Here is a 17,394-nt window from a genome sequence, read left to right as displayed (position 1 = left end):
AATAAGTGTATGCATCACACTCAATCGTCAATCCAAACACACCCTAAATATTCTGATCATATCTAAGGTCAAAGGTCAAACACGATACGTAATATATATATATATATAATGAAGATTTGGGTTGCGTATTGACTACCCAAATCTAACCCTTAGCGAAATCTATTCGTTAGGGCCATTGGCTACTCATGCTTTGCACATTGCCTTTGAGCTACGTAGAAGCTTCTTTCCCTAAAAAGAGGTGATTCTCCCGAATACCACGAGCAATAGTTTTTTACTAGCATATTCAGGCTTTGTTAGAGAGTTTAAACTCGTGCATCGTATATTGCACTTTTAAAGGGAGAATTTAAATTTAAACTTTAAAAATAATATTATTAAGAAAAACAATCACGAATTTTAAACATAAATTATAAAATGAACATATATTTAAATCACTAAAAGAGAGCTCCAACTCGTGTAAGTTTGATGCTAGTTGGAGCTTGAACTCCAATGGACCAAGCCTTGGCAAATTCAACATAGACATGACTAAGTATTTAATTAAAAAAATTCTAAAATCCGATCCAAATCAACCTTACTGAAATCCCCCTAATAAAATCTTCAATGATAATATTTTTATTGTAAGAGCGGCAAGTCCTTACTTGCAACTTGTAATCATAAAAATTAGTTTGATTGAGATCATAAAAAAAGAATTATGTAAGGATTAGAAAACACATATTAATACCATGAAAAGCGACGAGGCGAAAATTATAAGGCAATGCTGATGCACTTGTCGTATTGAAACATCATGTGAGTTGGTCCGCAAGCTCGACAGTGCTGAAATGGTGACAGCTTACCTAATTGATGTTATTTGGTTGTTTGTCAGATAAAACAAGACATCAAATCTGTTTCAAACTCTGATTTGAAATCAAGATATCACTAGTTGATGATCTCAACCATGTTTTTAGACCATGATTAGAGTTATTGGTCGGACCGGCTAAATTGATAATCGATTAATACATTAGTTTAAATGAAGGGGTTAAACTGTTTCAATAAATATTTTTATTTTTATGAATTTTTAAGTATTTATTTAATTATTGCTTGCCTAGCATCAATCAAACCGGTTGAATCAATAATCAATGGTCTGAACAATTCAACCACTAATTCAATTATAAAACATTATACCTGATACTCAAATATTGTAGCATACCATAGCTTGAAAATTTGTATAATTTTTAATTTTTAAACAATGATTTAACACAATATCAAAATGTCACGTTATCAATTTTTTTTTTAAATTTAGTGGTATAGACAAAAATGTATGCATGCAGTACATTTGTCAATGCCAACATCATGACATATCTCTATTCAAGTACGTAAATGAAAAGGTATAACCTTTGATTGTCAAGACACAATTTGACATCAATGGTAGCTGTTCAACATTTATTTATTTTTCCGATAAGGTCCAACCCTCATTGTGATGTATATATTATCTTTATTAAATAAGACTAAATTCAAATCTTATCTTCAACTGAGAATACAAAAGAAAAGTTTTTAATATATTTTAATTATTTTATTACAAATTTTGATTATATTTGTTTTTAATATGATGTTAAAATTATAGAAGAATCTGAATTCATATCCTCTTATATTAACAATAATACATATACCACTTGAATTAAACTCAATTAATTAACATTTGGTAAAAGGCATTACCATTTAATATAATATTGGTTTTACCAAAAATAGATTTATGGTAATATCGACAACATTGTATGCGGTTGGTAGATACGTTGTCAAATATAAGCAATCTTTTGGTTTAACTTTTCCATATGGTTACAAATTTTAACTCATTTGTCGTATAGTGAAAAATAGAGCTAGAGTTGATAATGAGTCGGATTTAATTTGACAAAAAATATAATTAAAATTATTTTGACAAAATATATAAATATTAATGATTAAATTTATCATTAAATTACGGGAGGAAGGTAAACATTTGTTTAAGTTTATCCCGGAATTTAGAGCCTTAAATGACCATTTTTCTTTTTATGTATTTAGCAACTTGTTATATTAATATAAAAGATGAACGAGTAATTCTATTAAATGTTTGCAATAATTATTAAAAATTAGTAAAATTTAATTCGATTTAATTTAAACAATTCTATTTTAAATATCATAATACTTAAATTTAAATGAATCACGAACTTAATTAAGCTCAAATTGGAATGACGAGTTAAGTTGCATTTGGGAAAAAGAAAAACAGTAAACTGTAAGTAAACAGTACACGTAGATGAAGATCATCCTCAACATCACTATAAATAATTAATCATAGAGCTCGAAAACCGAAAAACTCACAGCTGTTTAGATTATAATCCCATTTATTAGCTTCAGCTTTCAATTTCATCCACAAAAACCATAATAATCTACACCGAATCCTTTTCGACGGGATTTCGCTTTACTCTTTTGTTTTTTTGCTATTAGCTAATGTTGCTTTCGTAATGGAAGAGCTTTATCATCTTTGCTCTTCGTATCTCTAACGAAACCCTAAGTTTTTATTTTAATTTTTGCTTGATTTGTGAGGTTGTTTTTCTTATACAAAGAGAGAACTTTGAATGGCGGTGGAGTACAGTTGTTGTGAATTGGAGTTCTTTATTCACATATTAATAGTAGTGTTGTTGGTATTGTTCGCGGGTTTGATGTCGGGGCTTACTTTGGGCCTTATGTCGATGAGTCTCGTCGATCTTGAGGTTCTTGCCAAGTCCGGTACTCCCAAGGATCGTAAACATGCTGGTACTCTTTTTCATTTGTTTCTTCTTTAATTGAATGATTGGAATAATTTACCTTTTTTTGACCGAGGTTTGAATTTGGAATGTTAGACTGAAAAATTAGATGACACAATTGAAATTTGATCATCTAGTTAAGTGATGGTTAGTGAAATTATAGTCAGATAAAAGGGTACACAAGCTAATTTTATCCCCCCATTTTGAAACAGAAAAAATATTGCCGGTTGTCAAAAAACAGCATTTGTTGCTTTGTACACTACTTATATGCAATGCTGCTGCAATGGAGGTATATGTATATATATATATATTATAGATACAGCTTCAGCCTGACCTGTGATATGGTTTTGTTTGGAAATTTTTAACTAATGTTTGGAACTTGTTTTGTTATTTTTTTCAGGCACTTCCCATTTTCCTTGATAGTTTGGTCACCGCTTGGGGTGCTATCTTGATTTCAGTGACCTTGATTCTTCTGTTTGGTGAGGTGAGGATCTACCTTAGATCGTATTAGCTGAAGCGCTTTCGAACTTGGCAGAGATAGAAAATAGAAATCCTTGTTACACCCTGAACATGACATTTTGTGTTTCGACTATTTTGATGTGTGTTACTCGATATAGTAGAAAAAGGCAAGAAGTTCTATGCATGTCCTGAATCCTAATTTCAATTTAATTGTTTGTGCAGATAATACCGCAATCCGTCTGTTCACGATACGGTTTGGCAATTGGTGCAACTGTAGCTCCATTCGTTCAAGTTCTTGTTTGGATCTGTTTTCCTGTTGCATACCCAATAAGCAAGGTAATGAATGTTGCTATAGATACTCACTTTGAATGCTGCAAATTGCTCTCTTGACTGATCTTATCTGTTCTTCAGCTGTTAGACTTTTTACTAGGCCATGGACATGTAGCACTTTTTCGAAGAGCCGAGTTGAAAACCCTAGTAAATTTGCACGGGAACGAGGTTTGGTTAACAACTTCTTGGTTTTTGCATACAAGCTTTTTAATTTTATCTACAGTTGTTTACATTGCTTTCTTCTAGTTACTATTTACTTGGTTGTTTCCATTTATCAAATCAATGCCATTGTAAGTGCAATGCCTTTTGGGGATATGCTTTCTTTCATGGTAACTTTCAGATTTATGATCCTTCTATTGAACCTTTGTTAGGCTGGAAAAGGTGGAGAACTGACGCACGATGAGACAACAATTATAGCTGGAGCACTTGAGCTCTCCGAGAAAACAGCTAAAGATGCCATGACTCCTATATCCGAAACATTTGCTATTGATATTAACGCCAAGCTTGACAGGTATGATTTTCTGTAAATTATCAAGAAACATGACATTTAATATCATTCTCAATTTCCCTCAGATTTTATAAGGTACCATTACATGCTTGCTATGGACAGGGAATTGATGAGTTTAATTTTGGAGAAAGGACATAGCAGAGTTCCAGTTTATTATGAGCACCCTACAAACATTATTGGACTTGTTTTGGTAATAATTTTTCTTCAGCTAAAACTAACATCATTTATAGTTTGTCGAGTGTTATTATGTAATTGTTTCCAACTGGATGATGCTCTGTGATATGACAGGCTTTCTAGTTAGCCATGCTAATGGTTGCATGAATCATTAATGCATCCCACCACCTTTATACGAGTTCCTTTCTGAACACTAACATTTTGTTACTTATTTGACGTTTCCCTATTCCTTAGGCTTTTACTTTCAAATGTTTTTATTTTGGTATTTTATTGAACACCATTTATCTTTTAATCTCACAGGTCAAGAATTTATTAACAGTCCACCCTGAAGATGAAGTTCCTGTGAAGAGTGTCACTATACGAAGGATTCCAAGGTATCTTATATTAAATAAACTCTAAAAGAAATGGACAACTTGTATTCATGTCGTTCTGCAAAGAATGTCACTATCTGCACCATACTCATTGGTTGATCCTCCATATTTGTATTTGTATATTTGCTTGGTACAGGGTTCAAGACACTCTACCGTTGTACGATATATTAAATGAATTTCAAAAAGGTCATAGCCATATGGCCGTTGTTGTAAGACAGTGCAACAAGACAGACCAGCCGCCTTCTAGCAACTCATCTAGGAGTAAGTATCACCCTCTTATTAGAATATTCTCACTGAATTTCCACTTATACCAGTTACCCGTCCATGGAAACTTGTTTATAATGCATAATTCTCTATTGCTTTATATTCGTCTTTATCTGTTTGTTCCTCTCTTGAAACAGGCCCTTTGCCGGAAGTGAAGGTTGACATTGATGGTGAGAAATATCCTCAAGAAAATGCTTTAAGACGTAAACGATCACTGAAGAAGTGGAAGAGCTTTCCCACTTCGAATGATTCTTTTAAAAGTGGTTCCCGGAGCCGGAAATGGTCAAAGGGTACTGATTCTGACATCTTACATCTAAATGGCAGTCCACTTCCACAGCTCCCTGAAGAAGAGGAGGCTGTTGGCATTATAACAATGGAAGATGTCATTGAAGAGCTTTTACAGGTACATATTCCTACTATTAGCCAACTTCCGATTTCATTTCCGTCAAACGTTTCTCACACATCTGCCTTGGATGTGACCTTTCTCAGGAGGAGATCTTTGACGAGACGGATCATCATTACGATGACTCATGACATTTGCCTTACTTCGTCGCAAAGTTTTTCTACGGCACTGATTATTTGTTGTTTCTTGTTTGGCACGCAGTAGAATTTGGTTTGTTAGAGCTTATTGTAGAGTGTAGACACATGCTGGTTGTATGCGAAATGCATTAGGCATTCGAGTTAATGGAAACTATATATTTTTGTAAGTAGGACAAAAGCAAGCATTCCATTTATAAATGTATGGTAATGTAAAAACTTGAATTTATTTTATTTTGTTCTAGTTATTCGCAATTTGATAATTATTAGTTGAGTTTGCACTCGAGCAACTTGAGCGACCGTTCGAATTGGTTGTGGGTTTTATTATTATTTTTTATTTTTATATATCTTATATTATTAAATTAGGTTATTATCTTTCGAACACAAGCTGGATTACAATTTTAATCGGGTACAAAATTTGATAAATAAGCTTAATCAAGTTTGAGTAGTTTTGAGTATGAGGTGTTCGGTAAACAGAGTTTTTGAGTTTTTTTTTTATAGTTCGATTAAAATATTTTATTCCCTTTGTCATATGCTTACTCAAAATTACTCTTTGTCACATCTATTTTTGAATATTTATATATTCTTAATTTATTTCCGATTTATTTGTGTAAAATGATTCATTATGTAACTTTATATTAATTGAAATATGCTACTATAAATTTGTTCGAAGTTTGACATAATTATCATTAATTTACATACTAAGAACATGTCATAATTATTACTAAGAATATAGTTTGCAATTATATTGATACACTTTTAATATTTTTCAATTTCTACAACGTTAATATTTGTAAATAAATAACTTAAGAAATTTGTTTATTTAAAATTCAAAAATATTCACTAATTAATTTTCATAATGAATGTTTTATTTCTTTGGTAAAAATGTTTTATTTCAATAATTTCACCTAATAAAACTAAAGTATTATAAACAAATAAATACCTAACAATGAAATGTGTCATGCTTTCATTTGTTTGTTTGTTTAGTTTTTTTTCTTTACATATATCACCTTTCAACTATCAACTAAGTTTTACCAAATACTTTTAAATAAACAGTTAATAGAATTAGTTGATCAAACCAGTCACTGCAATCAATAATCAACTAATTGCCAAATAGGGCTTAAATCTTGAGTTGAGTTTGTGTTTAATCAAGATAATTTTGAGTCGAGCTCAACATAGTCCATATTTGGATTTAGCCTAGCTCGATTATAGGTTTGTTTAAGTGCTCATGTTCTTTTTGAGCCAACTACATTAGTAATAATCTAATTATTAGTAAATATTTTTTAGTTATTTAATTATGAAAAGTTACAAAATAATTACCTAATTATTTAATTTATATTTTTCGCTTATTAGTGGGCTAATGGTGGTAGCATTTAAAATTAGCATTATAGTTAACTTTAACCTAAACATTTATAAATTATATCATTTAGCTTTGATTCTAAAAAGTTAACTTTGTGTGTAATTTGATTTTTTGTGATATTGAAGATTAATTTTAAAAGGAATAAGAAAAGATGAAAACTACTATCTTGAAATTTTTAGTATTCCGTTTGTTGCAAATTTTGTGAACTTTTAATTTATTTTTTAATTTTTAGGTTAGAAGAGTAAAAAAGTCAAATTATACAAGATTCAAAATTTAAGGGTTAGATTATTCAATATGTAACTATTAAGAGTTAAAATTGCTATTACGAAAAATTTAGAAATTACCATTGGTGAAAAAAGTTACAAAATTAAATAATTATACGGTCATCCATAACAAAAAAGGAATTTACTAAGTAATAATGAAATTGGGTCTAAAACGGGGGCCAAAAGAAAGAAAGCCTCAACGTCAGCTTTTATGCATATTTTCATCGTAGAACACGGAATGACCCATTTTACAAAGCTACAATCATTGATTATTACCACAAATGGTACATAAAATTAGATAAAACTAAACTATTGATTGTCACCAAATAGTACATAAATTGATAATAAAACCTTTATATTACTCACTTCCGATGTTTACTTCTTTTTTCTTCCTTCCTCTTCTTTTTCTTATCCATATATTTTTCTTTAGATTTATGCTTCCTTCTATGCTTCTTATCTGAGCTCTTAGAATGGTCTTTTTCTTTCTTCCGTCTATGTTCTCGAACTTCCTCATCGGAAGAAGATTCCTCGGATTTCAGTGAAGGTGGTTTCTTGGGACCTAATGTGTCACGATGTTCCCTTATAATGGGGTCCGTTGACGGCATTCCTGGAGAGTCGGTGGGTAGGTAAGGTCCTGTTTCATCCATCCTTGAACCTATAGAACCTCGACCGCGCTTCACTCTGTCATCATAAAACAGGTTCGTGTCAGTCAGTTTTCCGTATGAATGCCGGGGATAAAATTACAACTGGTTAGAGGTACAAACCTTGACTGAAGAAATTCCTCGATCTCTTCATCTCTTAGACCTTCATCATCTTCCATTGAACGAGAACTCTTGGCTGGTCTCTTGCTTGATGAGCATGAAGCACTAAAATCACTCTCATGCTTCCCACTGGTTCTTATGGAGGAATTGCTAGTGTCCCCATAACTCCTGCTGTGGCTGGTATCTTTTTTTGATCTTCCTTTTAGCCTATCGTTTAATTCAAGCTCCTTTTGTCGAACTCGCCACATCTCATTCACTTCAACAGCTCGGTTAGCTGAGAAAGAAGGGAAAGAAACAAGCACACACAGCATACATGCATTAGCAATAAAATCCAAAAGGGGAAACTGCCATCTTATTTTCTACTAATCAATTAGATTCACGTGTACCATACTTGTGCTTTCAAGGAGAACCTAATCATCATTAGTTTAAGGTATGTAAAAGATCCCTCAGTTCTTTCATACACTCGTATTCGAATTTATGAGAATTCATAAAACTAGTCACTGTTGTTACTAACCTTAACCTAAACTCGCTCTACTATTAGAAAATGCAAGCTTAATAGAAGAATGGGATAACAAACCTTGCTGTACACCAAGCACAGTAGCGGTGAGGAAGCGCGAATTTGGCCGACCCCTTACTTTTGGCTGCTGAAGATAAACATGAACACCTTCCTTGTCCGCTTGCCGTTTCAGTTCGGCTGCCTCTTTTAACAGAATAGCTGCTATTCTGTTTTCAGTTTCCAAATCCATTTAAGCTGCAATAGCATATTAAAACCCAGATGACTTTAACAGATTTCTCATGGAAAACACAAATTTGAACAAAAAAAACAATCAATACCCATTAAAAAGCTATGATCAAATATGAAAACTAGGCTCTCTTGATTTCTCCAAAGAAAACCCAGAGATTTTAGCATGGAAGACTAACAGCCCCAACACCAAATATAAACAACATAAAATTTTAATTATCCAAGCCATAGTTCAATACATTTATCCTAATCGACACGCATCGGCACAGGAAAAAAAAAATCCCTTTTTCATTATCCTCAAAACCCAATTAAAAACCAGCAGTTCATATCGAAAAGCCCCCAAAAATGAAATTAAAACCCCTTTTTTTTTGCCTCACAAACAACTTGAACAATAAGATTTCTAAGCAAAATAAACATCAAAAACAATAAAATCAGTAAACTTACCCAATCAATTAAACGGCTAATGCGAAATCCAAAGTGAAAATCCGGATCAATTTAAGCAACCACACCGCTTTTCTCCTTTGAAATCGAAAACCCTAATCCAAAATTTATTCTGGATTGAAGGTGAAGGCTTTTTCACTTTTCCTAAATAGTATGTATATATTTATTTATTTTAAAATTAGCGCGTAAATGTTATTTTCCTTTATTTCGCGTGGGAAGGGTGTCCTCCACGTCGGATAATAACAAGACAAAAATTGGGCCCTACATGACGTGGTATAAGGTGCGTGAAAGTAATTAATTTTGACTACGTTGACTCTCGAAGAGCCCAATTATTAGGGTTAGCCCGTTAGGGTTTAATATCAGCTTCGGCCTATAATCGTGAAGGCATCACATTTGTGGTTATTTGGCCGCATAAAAAAGAAGCAGCTTTTTCCATTAATTTCGGAGGGGAAAAAAAGGGGGAAAAAATCTGAAAATGTCTCTGATGAACAATCTATCAACTTCAATGATTTCTTCATCTTCATCTACTTACTTGGCTCCAACCAGTTTCAATTCAAGGTACTATTTTTTCCCTTTTGATTTTCTTCTGTTTGGTTTCTGAGAAAACAAAAAACCCAGTTCTCTTTCATTTTATCATTAAACAATGTTCTTATTTTATTTTTTAATTTCTTTTGTTGGGTTTTTATTTATTGGTACAATGCTGCAGAACCCAGAGTGTTTCAGTTCCATTGAAAAACATCAATATAGTTAAATGTGTTGCCACTCCTCAGGAACAACAAAATGGTGATCATTCTTATAACTTTTCATTATTATTGCTTTTTTTGGTATGTTAATATTTTAATTTTTGTTGTTTTAAAGCTAGTTGAGTTGGTAATGTTACTGAGAACAAACTGTTCAATTCATGAGTAGTTGCACAAATGACTTAATTTTCAATAAGTGCTTTTAAACTTGAATAATTTTATGACTGAATTATGGTTTCTGTTTGTTTTGAAGCTTACAAAACTAAAGTTTCTCGCAATGCGAACATAGCTAAGCTTCAAGCTGGTTACCTGTTTCCAGAGGTCCGTGTCATTTCTCATTGTGTCTAATGCTTTTCTTTGTTGTCATTGATGTTATATATAAACTTTTCCCTCAAGATACTGATTATGTTTGCCATTGGTTTTTATAAGAAGACATGGTTTGCTCAGTCGGTTTTCTCGAGTTCCATTTATTTGCTCTTGAGTGTACTTTTTTAATATTTTTGTAATAGGTTGCCAGGAGAAGGGCTGCACACTTGCTCAAGTACCCGAATGCACAAGTGATAAGCCTTGGAATCGGTGATACTACTGAACCTATTCCAGATGTTATTACGTCTGCAATGTCTAAGGTAAGTATTCCTTGTTTTTTTTTTTTTTTGTCAATTTACGGCTCAATATTGGTTTCTACCTGAGGTTTCTCACTTCTATCATCAAAATCTATTCAAGCTTATGTAATAGGGTTAAAGAAAAATACATTTACAAGTAGGGCCTGATATTCATTTGAATTATTTTCTATTTGGCAGAGGTCTCATGCATTGTCTACGCTGGAGGGTTACAGTGGTTATGGAGCTGAACAAGGTGAAAAGGTATGCCGTTTTGAGTCTTTATCGTAAATCGTATACTTCAAAGTTGAAGCTCATTAATGAAGTTATGGTTTGGTTTTATTAGTAGTACGCATAAATTATTTTCAAACCACAAATTAAAGGCCCCAATTGGATTTAATTGGGACTATAAATAAGTTCACTAGTGTTATAAATGGCATTTATTATGTTTAGATGTGAAATATTAAGTTTCAAAATACAACCTTAATGTTAATTTGTGCAGGCATTGAGAGCTGCACTTGCTTCAACGTTCTATCGCAACCTTGGCATTGAGGATGATGATATTTTTGTCTCAGATGGTGCTAAATGTGACATATCTCGCCTTCAGGTTTGATTTAGTTGTGAGATTTCTTTTATTATTAGTATTTTAACTTGTCTATCCGAAATAATCTTGGGGGTTGCGGTTTTGCTTTTGGCCAGGTTGTTTTTGGATCTAGTGTCACAATGGCAGTGCAAGACCCGTCATACCCGGTAACTTTTCTTTGTTGTCTTAATATGTCAAATCTTTTTCAATCTACTTTTTTCATGTCATGTTTAGTTGGTCTGGTTCCCTGGTGTATGAAGCTTCAATGAACGATGGTAAAAGTACCATGGAGGCCCCTGTATTAAGAGTTAGATTGTATTTTTCCTCTACTAAAAAAATGGGCAAATTAGTACCTGTATAGTAAATCAAAGAGCAAATTGATATTTTCTATTAAAAATTTTATCTATTTGTATTATTAAAAACTGGCGAGGTTGTAGGAATAACTAGATATTGACACGTGGCATGTCATGTGTACCTCATGCTGACAAATAGTAACCAGTTTTTAATAGTTGAAATGGATGGAATTTTTAACAGAAAGTTCAATTTGCTCTTTGATCTAATGTACAAGTACTAATTTGTCCATTTTTTTAATAGAGGGGGCAAAATGCAATGACTTTTTGTTCAAGGGCCTCCATGGTTTTTCTTACCATGAACGACTTTTTAGTTTGTTTATTTGACCTAGGTAGACCTGTGGAAAACAAATAATAATAACGGAATGTGGGGAAGAGAAACATTTAGCTGTAAAAGAAATAGCTTCTTGTGTCTCTATAATTTTTGCTATTCAATGCAGGCTTACGTAGATTCCAGCGTTATCATGGGTCAGACCGGACAGTTTCAAAAAGATGTTGAGAAGTACGGAAATATCGAGTATATGAGGTGTACACCCGAGAATGGATTCTTTCCTGATTTATCCAAAGTTGCTAGAACTGATATCATATTCTTCTGTTCACCAAACAATCCTACTGGTGCTGCTGCAACACGAGAGCAATTGACTCGATTGGTTAAGTTTGCGAAGGACAATGGGTCTATCATAGTCTATGATTCTGCATATGCTATGTATATGTCAGACGATAACCCTCGTTCTATCTTTGAAATTCCCGGAGCAAAAGAGGTTCCCTTCACCCCTGCTTGTTATCTAGAGAACTAAAGGATAAATATACAATTGATGTGTAAATTTCCTTATTCGATATTGTAGGTTGCAATTGAAACATCTTCTTTTAGTAAGTATGCTGGGTTTACTGGGGTTCGTCTTGGTTGGACTGTTGTTCCAAAACAGCTTCTGTTCTCAGATGGATTCCCTGTTGCCAAAGACTTCAACCGTATCATTTGTACTTGCTTTAACGGTGCATCTAATATTGCCCAAGCTGGTGGCTTGGCTTGCCTTTCACCCGAAGGGCTCGAGGTTAGTGTCCTTGCCCGCTTTATTGTCAAAGCATGCAAGAGTAAAACTCCTGATTTTGGGTTTTGTTTCTTCGTAGGCCATGCAAGAGGTGATCGGCTTCTATAAAGAAAACACCAAAATTATAGTAGAAACATTCAACTCGCTTGGGTTTAAAGTATATGGAGGAAAGAATGCACCATACGTGTGGGTTCACTTCCCTGGCCGTAACTCATGGGATGTGTTCAGCGAAATACTCGAGAAGACCCACATTGTTACTACGCCTGGAAGTGGTTTCGGACCTGGCGGTGAGGGTTTCATCAGAGTCAGCGCATTTGGTCACAGGGAGAATGTCTTGGAAGCTTGCAGAAGATTCAAGCAGCTTTACAATTGAATCTAATAGCATTTGACCGGTTACCTCGGTTTCAGACCGGAGACCAAAGGCCGTATGCTTCTATGATTTTTGTTCTCAATTCTGTAATATTGCTCGGAATATCTCGTCAGATTCTATGCTTAGAAAAGACTAGTAATGCTTCTTATTTATCCTATAACATTCACTGAAAACTACCTTTTTATTTATATAAATAACCGCCTGTATTCGCCAAGCAAATAAGGAAGAAAAATCTCGATTTTTCCATGGAAGTATCATGATTTTCCATGAAAATCTTGTTTATTAAAGCAGATGGCAGTATTAGATCACAGGTATTGGTAATGCCAATTTTGATAATATAATGTGAATTCTCTGAAATAATAGCTTACATAATTCCTATTGGACATTTGTTTTAGTTTCTTAGCTAGAAAAAGTATTAAAAGAATGTGACAAATTTTCCAACTCAGTGTTTGGTAGGTAGGAAAATAAAGCTTGGTTTGCTCTGAAATTTTCCATTGTTCTTCAAATTAATCAACTGGAGGAGCTCTGTAATATGCAGGCACAGTTGCAGGGAAAAACATTTGTCTAACTCCTTCAGCTCGGATAATAGGGAAGATGATGCCCGATGCACCCTGAAAATACGGATTATTATAAGCAAAAAACATCATGGATTGTGGTGAAACACGATTCGTAAAAGAAACAAGAAGATAGATTAGATGCCAACCGAAATCAATCGAGCCCCAGTCCAGATGCGTGTGGGAGAAGGAAATGGAAGTAACAAACGGCCAACACCGTATATTGCCACGGCGAAGAAATGTAGCACTAGGCTTATAGGATGCGGGTTTAGACCGGAGAGTAGAGATATCGGTCCCTCGGAAAATGCACCTCCTAAGCTCAAATAATCGAAACATGCTTCCCTCATTTCCTCCCTTGCTTTATCAGCTGAGGCACTAAATACCTTGTATAAAGCACCAGCCAATGTGTTTATTGTAGATGCCACTGGCTGCAGGTCATAAAAACCGATGCCGATACCATCCAGTAAGTGTTTACTTGCTTTGATTATATGAATTTTTAAGAATATGTTCGAAGTTTACCTTTCGTAAGGTGTAAAACGATTCGAGATATCTACAAAGAGCAGATGCATCATGAAGATTATGGAGTGGTCTTAAAAGATCCCTTAAGAGAACAATATCGGATAAAGCAACAGTCATTCCTCCTCCAGTTAAAGGATGTCGCATATTGAATGCATCACCGAGTAAAAGTGCACCCGGAGTTGGTTGTGGAGCCGCTGGCATACTTCTATTCGTCATGGTTCTTATGTTTCCCTTGTTGACCGCAGTGATAAACGCCGTGTATAGTTGTGGAGGAATCTGACATGCATAATTGGACCAAAATATCAGTTAAATGTTCCTAGGGATTCGAAACATACTTACCGGAACATAAACTAACTCCGAGTTACCTGGGGAGCCACCATAGTTTTTAAGTAATGAGCCATCTCACCATTGGAAACCGAAGGTACTTTTTGGCCGGGTACGTCGACCAAGCAACGAATCTCAGTGCTGCTAATAGGGTAAAATAAGATAGGCGAAGGGTCTGCTATTATAACATGTCCATGATTCGCATGCGGAAGCTCGCAATTCTCGAGAATCAAACCGACGAAACAAGAAGGTACATCGACCTAAACGAAAAAACCGAATATCGTTACATCATCGATCAAGTGCTTGATGTAAACAAGATTCGAACAAGAAATTCTTAACCTTTGGATTAGAAAGAGAGCGTCTTAAATTTGAGAAACCACCGTCGCATACGATCGTAAGGGGAGCATAGGCCATAAATTCTTGACCATCCTTAGTTTTGTATTGAATTCCTTTAACAGTCCCTTTTTCTTCTATTAGAGATGTGACACTCCCTTGTTCTAAACTCACACTGTATATGAATACGTGTATCTTTTATGAATATTAAAAAAAAAAAAAATGAAAAGTTGGAATAACATAAGAGAGCGTTATTACTTGGGAAGAGAAGCCGCTTTGTGGCGCATCCTTTGAATGAAACGTCCGTTATGAAAGCTTCGTCCGGCAACATCGGAATGGAAATTTTCCAAAGGATAAGACAACTTCGTATTCTTTCCATCTTTGAACAAAGCGTACCCGAAAACTCGTTGAGCATCAATCTCATCTACGCAATCTACAACACCAAAGGCCAATGTTAAATACCCAGAAAAAGAGAGAGAGAGCAAAGATTACAACAACGTAAAAGTATCATAGAAACTTTTGTACTAGTAGTCAGATTGCGTTTTGTCCCCTTTACTAAAAAAATAGACATATTAGTTATTGTATGTTAGATCAAAGAGCAAATTGGTCATTTTTGTTAAAAATTTTATCTATTTTTATTGTTAAAAACTGACATGGCTGACAGAATAAACGTGTCCATTCTGACGTACAAGGGACGAAATACAATCCGACTTCTAATAGAAGAACATTTATGATACTTTTACCTCACAACAACCGACATGACGTTCTCGGATACCTTCAAGGCCTAATTCAATCAATTTAAGATATCCCCCTGGTTGTAAAAGTTCACCAACAATCCTATCGGGTTCATTTAAGTCCCTTTCGATCACACGTACTCGCCGTCCGTCCTGAATCGTACAATAAACCGAAAAAGAAAACATGTTACCATTGAAAACATGTTACAACAAGGTGAAATAAGTGATGTAAGGACCTTTCCAAGTGTATAAGCAAGAGCTGCACCAGCAACACCAGCACCAACAATAATAATATCAGTTGCAGTACCCTCAGTACCCTCACCATTACGGGCCGAAACCACCGTTGACGCTGCCGCGGCCGCTGTTTTGTTGGTTCTTGTATTGTAATAAAACAAAACAAAACCAAGAAAACAGGCAAAGATTCCAAATATATATTCGTAAGCCATGATATTATAAGATGAACAATGAATGATTTAATTTGTGAGGGAATAAGGTAGCTGAGGGTACTTTATATATATATATATATATATCTATAATGAAATGTAAAACTGTCTGAATTTATGAAGTTTTTTTGTGTTTTAAAGTTCAACGAAGGTTCTGTTTTATGTTTTGTTGTGATTTTAGAACGCTATTATTACTGCCAAACTTTGAGACCTTTTAATTCCAGTTTGCTAGGTATCCATAATATATATTTAATCTCGGTAAAACTACCACAAAAGCCCCTGTATTAGAAGTCAGATCGCATTTTACTCCTTTTACTCAAAAAATAAACAAATCAGTCCCTGTACGTTAGATCAAAGAGTAAAATGGTCATTTCTATTAAAAATTCCATCCATTTCTACTGTTAAAAATGGGCGTAGCTAACGAAATGCTAATGTACAAAGACTAGTTTTTAATAGTAAAAAGTTGATGGAACTTTTAATAGAAGGATTGGTTTGGTCTTTGATCTAATATACGGGGATTAATTTGTCCATTTTTTAGTAGAGAGAACAAAATGCAAGCCGACTTCTAATACAAGGGCCTCCATGGTATTTTTACCATTTAATCTCTTCATCAAGATTATTAAATTATTAAACTATGTAAGCCATGGGTTAACTATTGAATTAGTACACGGTTCATGATTCTGGTAAAGGATCATAGTTACCTAGACACTTGATTTTAGCTTAAAGTGGAGTTGATACAAACTTTTGGATCAAATTTTTTTACTACAAATTGATTTTTTTTTAATATAAGGACAGCAGGGGCAAACAGGGGCCAAAATTGAATAATAAATTTTTAGAGAGGTCAAGGTTCAAATTTACCATTATATTAAATTTGTAATTACATAAAATTTAAATAGACAGGAGATTAGTTATTCATATTCGAATTCATTTTCAATTTGTAATTACATAAAATTTTGCTATTAGTCCTGTATTATATGTAAAATTATAGATTTAGTCCGTGTTTTCACATATTACATATGTATATAGAAATTACAGAACTTAATGAGTACCTTTTGGTCATGGTTGAAATTTTAAAATTTAAAAGTACAATGACTAAAAATAATCAAATTCAATTATAGGAACTAAATCCACAACTTTCATATAATAAAGGTACTAATATTAGAATTTAACCTTATATTTTCTTGAGTTGTTAGGATTCCCTACTTGTTTTTCTTGAAGAAAGATTCAAACCTTCATATAATAAAGTGGAAAAAGACCTCGAAATCTTAATAAATTAATATGAGTAACTTGCACAAATATCCAAACTATGAACCTCATTCTAAATTAGTCTTTAAATTTTAAATATTTTAAACACATATCCTTAAACTATCGATGTTATATCAATAAAATCCTTTTGCTACTAAAATTGTTAATTTAACCGTTAAATGTGACGTCAAATCTTATCGACATAATTTGAATTGAAAAAAAATCAAATTTTTGAGGTTTTCAAGGTTTTCTGAAACTAATGTTCACTCTTTTTTTCTTCTAATTTTAAAATTTATATCACATAAGAATGCGCATGCTATTATGGTTAAATTCATGGTTTCAATAATGAAAGAATTTGATTGATTAAACATCGATAACTTGGGGTGTAATTAGAATATTTTGAAGTTTAAGAAAGACTAATGCAATTAGCTTCGAGGTGAACATTTTCTTGAAAAAAATCTCATTTGGATGAATGATAAATAATTAATAATTGGAGCACATAAATTAAATTAAACCAAGACTTGTTGTGTAATTAAAGGAAATAAAAGATTTGTGGGGTTTGACTACGTTAATAATCCATATTACTAC

General features: G+C 33.5%; 4 protein-coding genes across 5 annotated transcripts; 2 read left to right on the top strand and 2 right to left on the bottom strand.

Moving 5' to 3' along the window:
* Positions 1–2,315: 2,315 nt before the first annotated feature.
* Positions 2,316–5,659, top strand: LOC105795489 (DUF21 domain-containing protein At2g14520). 2 transcript variants are annotated; one of them, XM_012625130.2, is made up of 11 exons: positions 2,316–2,763; positions 2,966–3,042; positions 3,154–3,237; positions 3,435–3,548; positions 3,624–3,710; positions 3,914–4,053; positions 4,153–4,240; positions 4,525–4,598; positions 4,732–4,856; positions 4,997–5,262; positions 5,349–5,659. In XM_012625130.2, exons 1-11 carry the CDS (start codon positions 2,586–2,588, stop codon positions 5,391–5,393), a joined length of 1,278 nt encoding a protein of 425 aa, XP_012480584.1. In that variant the 5' UTR covers positions 2,316–2,585; the 3' UTR covers positions 5,394–5,659. The 2 variants fall into 2 exon arrangements, with proteins under 2 accessions (XP_012480584.1, XP_012480586.1); XM_012625132.2 differs by lacking the exon at positions 2,966–3,042 and having other exon boundaries at positions 2,618–2,763.
* A 1,487-nt stretch (positions 5,660–7,146) lies between these two features.
* On the bottom strand, positions 7,147–9,126 carry LOC105795488 (uncharacterized). The gene is made up of 4 exons (XM_012625129.2): positions 8,967–9,126; positions 8,358–8,531; positions 7,784–8,054; positions 7,147–7,700 (listed from the first exon to the last, which is right to left on the bottom strand). The coding sequence occupies exons 2-4, from the start codon at positions 8,524–8,526 to the stop codon at positions 7,382–7,384; spliced, it is 759 nt and encodes a 252-aa protein (XP_012480583.1). The 5' UTR covers positions 8,527–8,531; positions 8,967–9,126; the 3' UTR covers positions 7,147–7,381.
* A 207-nt stretch (positions 9,127–9,333) lies between these two features.
* LOC105795486 (LL-diaminopimelate aminotransferase, chloroplastic) lies at positions 9,334–12,905 on the top strand. The gene is made up of 10 exons (XM_012625128.2): positions 9,334–9,521; positions 9,670–9,746; positions 9,957–10,024; positions 10,213–10,329; positions 10,504–10,566; positions 10,805–10,909; positions 11,002–11,052; positions 11,676–11,996; positions 12,081–12,287; positions 12,364–12,905. Exons 1-10 carry the CDS (start codon positions 9,439–9,441, stop codon positions 12,655–12,657), a joined length of 1,386 nt encoding a protein of 461 aa, XP_012480582.1. The 5' UTR covers positions 9,334–9,438; the 3' UTR covers positions 12,658–12,905.
* A 9-nt stretch (positions 12,906–12,914) lies between these two features.
* Positions 12,915–15,564, bottom strand: LOC105795485 (squalene monooxygenase SE1). Its single transcript, XM_012625126.2, has 8 exons — positions 15,355–15,564; positions 15,160–15,271; positions 14,643–14,817; positions 14,391–14,559; positions 14,093–14,311; positions 13,728–14,003; positions 13,358–13,636; positions 12,915–13,265 (listed from the first exon to the last, which is right to left on the bottom strand). Exons 1-8 carry the CDS (start codon positions 15,562–15,564, stop codon positions 13,161–13,163), a joined length of 1,545 nt encoding a protein of 514 aa, XP_012480580.1. The 3' UTR covers positions 12,915–13,160.
* Between the last annotated feature and the right edge of the window lie 1,830 nt (positions 15,565–17,394).

The sequence above is a fragment of the Gossypium raimondii genome, chromosome 3, assembly GCF_025698545.1.
Source record: "Gossypium raimondii isolate GPD5lz chromosome 3, ASM2569854v1, whole genome shotgun sequence".
In the NCBI taxonomy this organism is placed as follows: Eukaryota; Viridiplantae; Streptophyta; class Magnoliopsida; order Malvales; family Malvaceae; genus Gossypium; species Gossypium raimondii.
Note: the sequence above shows the minus strand (reverse complement) of the source record. Positions and strands in the feature narration are given on the sequence as shown.